Raw genomic sequence first — 11843 nt, 5'->3', positions numbered from 1 at the left:
TCTTAGTTATGTGTCTTACATTTAAAAGTGTGAACTTATTTTGTAAGAAATGTAAGTTGTCTAGTTATGTTGGCTGCAATAGATATCATGTCAATATAGTATCCGGTGTAAAGGGGTCGACAAAAAAAGACAAGTTGTTACGTTTGTTTTCAATCTAATTTTGTAATCTTTTGAAACTTGTTAAGGCTGCATAAACTACTTCAGGTGATGCCATATTTAATAACATAACTTTACAGTTTTGAGTGTCTCGACACGTTAAATATTTGAGTCTGTAAATAGCGAAGAAGACCTGGGCCATTGTTGTCACTGCAAGGTCACCCCTGTACAATCTAACCTTACCTGTCACACAAATGGAAATTATTTTAGTGTTTTGATTTACTCTAAATCGCTTTTGAAAGTGCTTTTAAGATGAGTGATGGTGAAAATGTAAAGCAGTTGAACTGTTTAATATGTAATGTTGAAGTGTCAGTCAATGCAAGCTATAGTATATTTTATACTGTTATTCCTCACAGTGGCACTTTACTTGCAAATTCTATTCAGAAAGTGATACGTAGAAATGTAGAACAGTCCTCAATACCTAGCACCTTTATTTGTACAAAATGTTTTGCATTGTTTGAAGAATTAGATTATTCAGAGGAAAAGTGCATAAAGTTAAAGAAAGATATCTTAACTTGTTTTGCTAGAAGTTGTCATGAAAATGGGTATGATTTGGAGGATGTTCAAGGTATAGGATGCCAGACTGATGATCAGCATAACAATGAATCTATAGATTGCATAAATGCCTTGAAGGTTGAAAAGTGTGAATTCATAGGAAATGAACCAGAAGGAAAAAATGCTTCCCAATCACTGGTAAGTTGTACTATGTCAATAATTGAATATAATATTAAGTTAATTTTTACTTTTCATTGGAAACATTGTAATCACACATTCTGTGTTGTAGAATAGTGAAGATGAATCAAAATACAATGACATCACTGCATCTGACAATCAAGATGTTGATAAATCCAGCAGTAATAATAATAAGGACCGTAGTAAAAGAAAAGGCAATCCTCGAAAGAAATCCCAAAATGCAAAACCACAAGTAAATGTAGCAGAAAGTAACAAAACTAGTACCTCTACATCAGGAAAACAATATGAGATAAAAACGAAGGATGCACGAAGAAGACGACGTTATGTTCATCCTTGTAGGCTCTGTGGTCGTCTCTTCCGCCGTCCGTGTGAAGTGAAACAGCATCTTTTATCACATGGTGGCGCAAAACCATATCAGTGCAGGGACTGTGGCAAAAGATTTGGATCAAAATCTGGAGCAGGAATTCATGCATTAAAACAACATGGAAAAGATGTATCTGTTGAAAATATCATAGAAGTGTGTCACATTCCTTTAGAAACTGTTGCAGTATCACTTACCCCAGCTACATTAAAAGAGGTGGCCAGTCATGTAAAAGGAAATAGTGATAAAGCAGAAGGTGACCCTGATGGTAGTCAGTCAGACAGCAGTAGTTCAAGTGATGATGATTTTGAGTGGAAGATGGATGAGGATGTATTTGATATGAGGAATGAAGAAAAAGAGGATAAAGAGAGAGATACAGACAGTGAAGATGCTCTTCTTTCCACAAAAGTTGAGAAGGAAGATTCAAATGGAAATGTTACAAAGGAAGAGCAAAGCTCTGAAAATGATGTCATGAAAGAAGAAAGTAATGACCATGTCCCATTTGTAAAAGTAGAACCCAAATCCTCTCGCTCTAAACCAGTCAAAAGAAAGACTGAAAGTGGTGAAAGGAAAAGAAATAGCCGAGGAGGTGCTAAGGAGAAGAAACCAAAGAAGAGAGATCCTTTTCCAAAACCACCAAAACATGAGTGTACTATTTGTGGTAAAATGTGGAGAACAATGAGTGAATTCAAATCCCATGTAGCAACACATAGTGATGAGAGGCCATTTATCTGTGAGATCTGTGGACAAGCATATAAGCATAAAGCTGCTCTTGATATCCATGTGGGCATGCACAATGGCATCAATCCGTTCAGCTGCCCATTCTGCAATAAAGCATTTACTCAGAAAGGAGCCCTTCAGAGGCATTTGCCCATTCATACTGGGGAAGCACCATTTCAGGTATTATTCACTAAATTGTGCTAAACAAATGTTGATAATTTAATTTATTTTTCAGTAATATAACCAGAGGTAGGTTTTGTTAGTTCTCTTGAATGAGGTGAGCGGATAGTAATGCAAGTAGACGCAGGATTCATCCAAGTCTGACATTCCTGTGGTAATCAAGGCATTAGATTACATATTTTTGCAAATTTACCAGCAGTGGTATTATATTTCAGTCATTATATAGCTATCAGTTATTAATGTAGTCAAGTCAGTATGATTTTAATAGATCTTTAGCTGCAGTCTTAGAGTAAGGAGTGCCACATTATTTTATTTTTATTGCATTTATTAAGTGGTGTCATTTCCATTATGCAGAATGCAAGCTATAAAAATAACCACTGTAGCCTTGTAATTTAGGCATGACTGATTTATACAGTGTAATTTTAAATACCTATATTCAGAGGTATGTTTGGTAATAGTTCCATATTGCCAGATAAGCAGTTATATTTGAGAACTCATTTGTTTTATTTCTTTAATGTTTTATGCTTTTAAATGCATTGCCTGTTCATTCATATTTCACTCTATTTCCATCACTTATTATTATCATGCAGGTAATTTCCAATGTTTGATTTCTGTCTGATAGAAGACTAACATCTTTGTTTCTGCAAATAGAGTTTGAAATTCTTGGGACAAACAACCTGTCTGCAGTAAAAAAATTAAATAATTTTCGTGTCTGAAAGATGACTGTTTTAAAATCTAATGTGATATAAATCTGACTTCTTTCTAGTGTGAACTTTGTGGCAAGCGTTTTGTTCATCACACAAGTTTCAACATGCATACACTGGCACACACTGGTCAGAAGAGCTACAAGTGTAAGGTCTGTGGGTTGGCACTTTTGTCAGGCTCACATCTTAAGCGCCATTCCCGTGTTCATACAGGGGAGCGCCCATATCAGTGCCAGACATGTGGTAAAAGATTTGCTGAACGTTATAACTTGGTTGCGCACAATCGTATTCATGATCCTTTGGGAGCCAATGCCAGGGAAGGTAGTTTCAAGAAAATACACAGGTACATTGTCTTCTTGGAAATTATGTTATCATCTGCATCTGTATTTATAAGTGATTTTTTGATTTTGATTTTATTTTCTAGATGAAAGAGTTCTCCTTCTTAAATTTCTTACCTTCACACTTTATACGATGAAATGTTGCAGTATTTATTTCACAGATTTTATAAAGGGCCTTGGGTCCTAGATGTAGATGGGATGATGATAAAGTGGATTGTAGGGAAATATGGTTGGAGGGTGTGCATTACTTTTATTTAGGACAGGATATGGACTGGTGGTTGGCTCTCGTGAACATAGTAATGAACTTTTAGGTTCCATAAGAGGCAGGGAATTTCTTGAGAAGCTAATAGTCACTTAACTAGTCAAGCAGTTACCCATCTTTTATAGAACCCAAAGGTTCATTACTGTATTCACAAGAGCCCATGATAAATGTTTTCATGTATCAATTTTTCTTTGTTACAAACATAAAAAAGTCAATCTGAGATCTTTGGGTTGGACCTGATGCATATTTATCATGATATAACATGTATCTTACATATGTATAATGCATGAGTATAATATATAGTTGTGTGGTATAAACACAGAATGTATAAAAAATATCTAAGTCCCTTCTTCATTAGTAATATCTGTACAGTGTCATGAGTAATCACAACTTTAAACACATTTTTTATATTTGTAAGTATTGTCATCATAATTTTACTATGCTATTTCATTTTTAAAATAAAAATTAAGATGGGTGGAAATAGATTGTTTTAAATTTGGTTTGTTATTTGCAGTGCTGACAGTTATGTATAACCAGTGTAGGCAAATCAACTACAAACTCAAGCAACCTTATGTCACCATCTCATTATTGTCATCATGAGAAGGAAAAACAGTGTTAGTACTAATATTTCTGTTACTTTTGTTGTTTTTGTATTTTTAGATGCCAACTTTGTGGTGCAGGTTTTGATCGTAAACCAAAACTTGAAGACCACCTTGCATTAAGCCATAACAAAATAAGTGACTCTGATGATAGCCGTAAATGGGTTGGTCATCTCATCAGCAATGAACTGAATCAGCAAGCACCGTCTTCATCAAATGTTTCACTGGGTACTGGTCAGCTGTCTCTCCATCAACCTAACCCACCCTTACCAACCGATATCTCCCGACGAAGAGGTGTCAATGATGGACACCTTCTCCTCCAGTCTCACCTCCATGGTTCCGAAAATGACAGCAAAACACTTAGCAACACAACTTCTCCTCACCATCATACACTGACTACTTTAAGGGCAGAGACCAATCAACATCAGCAGAGCTGGCATCATATGATCTTTGGAGGGAAGGTTATGGACAGTGACATGATTGAAAGTTCTGGAATGGAGAGTAATGTTGCGAAGATGGTTCCCATTTCAGCAGTTTTGGAAAATCAGCATCGTATCTTATCAGATATGACTACTTTGGGTGGTGGGCTTGGCCCAGGACAGAGTGTAGGTAGGAACCTTCTGCCTTCATGTTTAACTGGAGGTCACTCTTCACTCCCCCCACCTGTCAGTCAACCCCCACATCACATTCCAAATGTTCCAAACCCTCATTCATCTCTGACACCTCGTGTTAATATGTTTCCATCAGACAATAACTGAGAACACTTATTCGCAAATAACAGTAGAGTAGATTCTTGATGATTGGCAGCAGGTCCAATGTGATGTCTGTAATGAACATACAGCATGCACTTTTCATGTATTTATAGCAGCATACATCCTCATAAAATTGTCTCTTTCTCAAAGTGGAAGTCTTTTATGCTTTAATAAGATCTTGTTAATTTTTGTGCACACTTTATTCTTGTTGGTAGGCAAATCAAGACAATAATTATGATTACTAGTGATTGATGGTGATGGATTGTACGTAAGTGATATTTAGGGAGAAAGCTACTTGTATTATGGCCTACTTCCGGTACTGTCCTGGTAGTTGTCTGAAGAAGCAGAAGGAAACCTCGGTGAACCTAACTATGACTGGCCTTAGTATATAAGTTAAACCTGTTCCTCAAAACTGATACACAGTAGTTTGTTGCTAATGGGATTATCAGATACATAAATTTCATACATGTATACTTAGCTGATGTTTATTTTTAATTGTGATTTATTTCATAATACTGTTGTTTGACTTCTTAATTTTTGCATGTTTTATTGTTTTTCATTTGAAGTTAATTGAAACAGTCTAAATTCCAGCATTATAATGCAGGAAGTTGGGTCCTTAGGTTTGTCTGTACTTAAATTTTCCACATAATACAGACCCTTTCAGTTCAGAGAATCCATGATGTTGATTTGTTCCCCAATAAGTGCACCATTTCAGTTTGATCTGGTGATATGCCACCCAAATGAAGAGACATCTGTAGCCATTAAGAAGTGAAATGTTCAGATATAAACAAAAGGAAGTTTCAGTTGACTTTTCATTGAGGCTTCTTCATACATTTTATGTGTTGTATGTGGTTAGTGTACAACATAATCATTATATAGTAATGAAGACTGTTACAAACTCAAACAAAGATGCCATTTATTTTTAACTGATATAAGGTAACAGTGAGAAACACTTTATAATTGTAATTAAAATATAAATATTTTATACTTTATCTAGATTTGTTATCTCTTCAATTCTTGGTCCAGTTCATATACTAAATTAGGGTATATATTATTTCTTAAGATGAGTATCTTTGACAATTTGATTTGAGGCTGTACTTTGTTGCAAGCATCAAAGAAGTGTAAATTAATTGAATTTACTTAATGGTTTTGTGTAGTTGGATAAAATGTCTGTTTCAGATTTAGAACAATATAACAGCATTACTCGAAAATCAAACTATATGAGAGAATTTTGTAACATTAATCTTGAAATGACACCTTTACTATTGTAAATATGAAAGACTTAAAATTCAATGTGTGTGAGACATATGGATATGCAGCCAAACTCTAATCTGAATAAATCAGGTTTCATCAGTCTCCAGAATTAGCCTTTCCTGGGTTTAAATTATTAATAGTTTCTAAATCTTCAAAAATATTAATAGTTTTAATTTCTTTCTTATGTAATTGCAACATATAATATTTGTCTTCTGAGACATTAAAAAGGAACTACAGTAAAACCCCTCAATTTGGACATCCCTATATCCTGGACACCCCTTTATATTGGATGCTTCTAATTGGAACCGGCGAATATGCTATAATTTTACATGTCCAGAATACCCTATATCTTGGACACCCCTTTATCCTGGAACTTGAACACCCCTTTTGTTGTAAGTTGGACAGGTTCGTGCACTTAACTTCGATGCTTTTCAGGGAAACTTTTTCAGTTACATATTTTGTTATTTTGAATTTCTGACTGATGAATGCCTCCTCTCTGGAGGATTATCTTATGGACATTGAAGCCATCATTGGAATGCATTGCAAGTGTTTAACTATTCTTTTGCTGAACCCTTAATTGGACTACAGTATTGCAGAAGACACAGCTTTAACTCCATCAGTTCTGTGCTTGCATTTGAGTTCTGACTGTGTTAACAGAAATGGAATTTTTCTTTTTGTGATGGGGAAAGGAAAATTGGTGGAATTAACTTTAGAAAATGTTATTGAGGCTGGGGTGTAATGCACAATGCATGGGAGTGGGCTTAAAAAGATTATTATTAATACTATTGTTATTAATTCTTAATTCAAGTAAGCCTACAGTAGTAGTTAGTGCATGTAAGTAAACAGATTATATTGTCATTAGACCACAATCTGATTTTTCTCTTTCCCTTGTGAAACATTCTCACATGCCCAACTAATGTTTTTGTTTGCATTCTCACATTTTTCAAGAGCATGTAAAAAAAAGCAGATTCAACTGTAAAATCCATGTTGGAAAAATTGACCATTAACATGGAATAAAAATGATACATTATAGAGATTCTCCCAAACGGTGAAAAGCTTACTTCATATCAACATGCAATTCATCACCTGGGAAGACTTAATTGCATGTAATTACCATGAAAAATTACATTTTGTATAGTGTCATACAAATCATAATATATACTTTATATGTAATTTAGGAGTCATTATTTTTATACAGTAAAATCTCTCTAAGTTGGACACTTGGGGTTCCACGAAAATGTGTCCAACTTACAGAGATGTCCATACATGGAAGCCATACAGGACAGAAATTTTTCAGTCTATTAAATTTAACATACAATTTATTTGTTATACTTGTAAAACCATATTATTAAATTAATTTACCTATTCAGGAACTTAAAGGAACTGGCTATGGGATATATGATCAGGATTCAGTTCCTGGTGGAGCCACTGATTTGTCTTGTGCCACCAAATCCAGACTGGTTCTAGAGCCTACTAGGTCTCCCATCCATTAGGTATTGAGGACTTCTTCCCCAGGGGTAAAGCAGACAGGGCATGAAGCTGACCACCATCTAGTGCCAAGGTTAATAAAGCATGGAGCTTTATCTTTATTCCCCCACACATCTTCAAGATATGTTTCATTCAGCCCAGAGGTCCTCTCTTTACTTTTAATCAGGAATTTAACATTTGAAGTCTGGGTGAATTTTGTTTATTTTTGATAAAACTGAAACAAAAATAATAATTAAAATGAAGTTTTGATGTATGTCATTTCTTTGATCCTAAAACTAATGTTATCATGGAGAGCCCTTCTTGAGATGATAATGGTTTGGCCAGTGAAGACATTAGTGGTTTTTAAGGAACCTGCCACCAATCCCTGTTCTGACCTAAATAATCCTCACATCCTTCCACATGATTTCTCTGAGGTCCAGTTTGATATCCTGTCTATGCCTGGTTCTTCCAAGTAGTCTCTTCCCTTCATATTTTCAACCAAAACTTCATAAACATTTCTCATCTTCCAAATGTGCTACATAACCCAAACTCGGGAGCCATAAAAACTGGGGAATTTCTTGATCAAGTAACTGTCATCATCTTAAGGAAGTATCTGTTCCATGGAGTTAGTCAATTATTTTATGTAAGAGTGTGTGTGTGAAAGGACTTTTTATCTTGCCTTATATTATTAAGTTAAATAAGACAGAAGCATTCATATTGAATATTTTAATATTTTTTCCATACCAAAATTCTTATTGCTTAATTGGTAAGTTAAGAATAACTTAAATATGTGTAGGTGACACCCATAAAGTGTAAGAACCCCTACACTCTAAAGATATAATCAGTCATGTTTTGCAGCCTTGAACAGAAGCAACCAATGAACATATGAAGTCCATTATTGTTATTCATCTGGACGTTGCCTATCGTTTAAAATTCTAAAATGAGTCCACTACATTTCAGGAGCTGATTGTGCTCCAGAAGAACAGCAATACAGTATTGAACATAACACATCTTCATTAGAACCCATTAAAGGAATATTTGAAGGTTTACACCATTTTGAAATATCTATTGTATTATGTATGTTGGCAAGAATAGAGTGTAAATCAGTGGTCCCCAACCTTTTTGTGCCTACGGGCACATTTGAGAGTTTATGAGATCATGGCAGGCACCAACCAGTTAACAAAGCCAAATTTCCTTTTCTCTGGACAAATAAGATATGGACACCAAATAATACAAAAAACAACACGACGTTTAATGATACAAGAAACCACGCAATCAAAAATACGTAGTTTTATAAGTACAAATATTATTACTCAAGTGGGAAGTTAGTGTGATGTTTGGCATTGCATTTCATCGGCCAGTTTTTCAAATTTGGGAGTGTAGGATGATGTTGCTGCTCGCAAACAATCGTCAAGATGGGCATCAGTAAGTCGAGATCTGAGCTTTGATTTTATAATGTTCATGGTTGAACGGCCTTCATTATTTAGTATAACCTCTTTCCATAATAATGCGGGCACCCAAGAAAAGCCTTGGCGGACGCCATGGCACCCGCGGACACCGCGTTGGGGACCACTGGTGTAAATTGTTTATTTTCATTTGCTCTTTATTTCCTTCAAACACTGACCAGTAGGGCTTTAATACTGCTTGCACAAGTGACCTTTACAATAACAAAATAACCATGTTTTCAAGAATAGCTTGTTACCTTATATACCACACTGTGTGTGATAGATAACTGATCTCTCACTGTGCACAGAAAGTGTTTGTTCATAGAACAGATTGATGAAAATAGTTTGACCTTGAAAATGTGTGCTAGTTTTGAAGTTAAACATTTTATTTAATACAATACTTTTTAGCAGCCTGTTTTATTCTTTTTTAATCACGTAAAATATGTATGGCTATTATTAGAGTACAGCTTATTGCTTAATATTTAACTGGCCTTTGTAAGTATGCTCTTATATTTTATGTTTGGATTTTGTAGAAGTTTCAAGATTACAGCAGAAGGTCAGAAAAACACTCAGTATCATAGGGTGAAAAATTAGAAAGTGAACAGATGGTACTTGCACTCTCAAGCATAAAGATGTCATTATATTTTAGTTGTGTCCTTTAAGTACATTTATTTTTATTAAAATTATGTAATGTGAAATACATTCATGTACACAGTGTAAATATGTCTGTCATTACGGATAAAGGTTAAACATTCATACCCAAATATAAAATGTGATTATAAAAAGAAATGATGTGGTTACCAAACCATATATAATACCTGAGAAAATATCTTCTTACTGGTAAAATAAAACTTTATATGGATGAAGACTTTATTGAAAAACACAATGTATTCCTTAATATTATGTAGATATTTTATACACATTATATAATATATGAACCACTGTCCTGGTAAGCAACTTTGTATAGAACATGCTGAATTAAAGAAATGTTTTGTGTCTGTTGTATTGATCTAGCAAATTTATTGTTTTTATCAAATTTTTATGGATATGCATGCAGTCATTACTAAATTGATGTTTTATATTGAACTGGTTGACCGGAGAACCATAGAAGAAAAAGAAGAAGAAGAAGGTTATTATTTACTTTGTATCCATATATGAGCAACAGGTTTGTAAAAATAATTTGTCATGAGTATGTACAAAAGAAGAGGACATTGTTTCATGAGACTTTGTTTTAATGTTTGTTGTTGACTTGCATCCATGTGTGGATATTCATAACACACATGAAAATGATTTTCACTTTCGGACAACGTTTATCAGATTTGTAATTTCTTTAGTCTCATGATTTACAGTAAATTCCATCCACCAGCTATTCGCAACATTTCAACTAAATGTTGCAAATATTAATGAGATCTGTATGTTATGTCACATACCAGTTGTCGTATGACGGGGTTTTTTTTCTTTTCAAGAGAATTGGTAATATTCGATTTCGGGTTTTTTTCAGAGTAGTTTTACATGATTTAAAATTAAATTCAACTGATAGTTTTAAGTGCAAACATTCAGTGTAAAATATTATCGAAATTCATTCATTTTTTTAGAGATTAAGTATTTAGATGGAGAACTGCCATTTCACCATTGTGCTTCTATTTTATGCACCTTGTCCTTGTCCTCAGTGACTGAGAGGAGTGACAACAAGAGAATAACATTCAAACTGAACAGTATCTCCTGCACATTAGTGACCTTCTAAATAATTTGTTTTTAAATGTGTTATGATTTGAGTATAGGTTACCATTTGAAATATTTCTGATTTATCACCAAAGTGAGTTGAAAGAAAAACGTATGCATCAGGCTATTAATTTTTCTATCCTTTTCTCATTTAATGATGTGTCAACCAGATTAATTTAATGATACTTTTCCAATTCCATAGGCTCGAATAGTAGGATTATTATAAAAGATGAAAGGAAAGGGATGTGAAAGGAAGTGATCATAGCCAATCTTAAAGTACTGTCCCAGAATCTGCCTGCTGGAACTGAGAGGAACAATGTAAATTTATAATTCTTGATAGCCAGCCTCTTAAACAATGTTCGGATCCACGACCACCCAAATATGAACATGTTAGGAAGTGCACATATGGAAATCTGTGAGTTTTTACATTGCAATCAGAGATGGACAGATTTCTGTTACAAAAGCTCCAGAGAACTTCTAACCACTCAATAGTGACATTTGATATATATATATGGCCATACATAGTCCACCTCCTTTCTTAAATACTAGTATTTTAGATTTACTCAGTTACATTTCATGTTCAAGTCTTAATAGTATTTTACGATTTGATCTATTAATTTCTGTAAACATTAACTGTAAAAGATAAAATAGCTAAATTAATCCTAGAATACGCCAGCAAGAACATACAGTTCTGCAGCCTTTGACAAGCTGAATGAATATCAGCTTTTCAAGCCAATGTGTGCAAACTGATTTGTACGTCTATACGGAAGGGTCATTCGGCAAAACTGCGTTAGGAAATTGTGTAAGATCCATACCAACAATGTGTAAATATGCACCGACAATGGTCAACATTTATATGAACTCCTGCGTGCATAACAATGCAAGAAAAAGGATTCGAATTTCTAACACACGCCTGCAACAATATTGGCTGAGCATGCCATACGGCTCTTTTCTCATTTATTATGCATGCTGTATAATTGCCTGAATAAACCGTATTGAAATCCACTCCTTTACCTAAGAAACTAATTGTTATGTCATCTGTTTACTCGGCATTGTTGTGTTTCATTACTGCCGTCAACAATCCGCCTTCTTTATTGTGGAAAGAGCTGCGCTGTGAATCGCTTGTAGAAGAAGTGCGTCGTAGAGTAGATAATATTGTGCTGTTAAAAACGTTTTAGAATATCACAAGT

The 11843-nt window shown here is 34.4% G+C and overlaps 1 protein-coding gene across 3 annotated transcripts in view; it reads left to right on the top strand.

Moving 5' to 3' along the window:
- LOC110831954 (uncharacterized) overlaps positions 1 to 9949 on the top strand; it is a 40630-nt gene extending 30681 nt beyond the window's left edge. For 2 of the 3 annotated variants that reach the window (XM_022068497.2, XM_022068496.2), the window contains 3 exons: positions 941 to 2110; positions 2877 to 3157; positions 4075 to 9949. In XM_022068497.2, the coding sequence (XP_021924189.1) occupies positions 941 to 2110; positions 2877 to 3157; positions 4075 to 4771 (2148 nt within the window). In that variant the 3' untranslated portion in view covers positions 4772 to 9949. Of the gene's footprint in view, positions 1 to 68; positions 850 to 940; positions 2111 to 2876; positions 3158 to 4074 lie in introns of those variants that run through there. The other variant, XM_022068495.2, reaches the window with a different exon arrangement.
- The last annotated feature ends 1894 nt before the right edge of the window (positions 9950 to 11843 follow it).

Source organism: Zootermopsis nevadensis, unplaced genomic scaffold (assembly GCF_977971745.1).
Source record: "Zootermopsis nevadensis isolate Lab colony 2312 unplaced genomic scaffold, Znev_1.0 Znev_ptg000024l, whole genome shotgun sequence".
Lineage (NCBI taxonomy): Eukaryota > Metazoa > Arthropoda > Insecta > Blattodea > Termopsidae > Zootermopsis > Zootermopsis nevadensis.
Note: the sequence above shows the minus strand (reverse complement) of the source record. Positions and strands in the feature narration are given on the sequence as shown.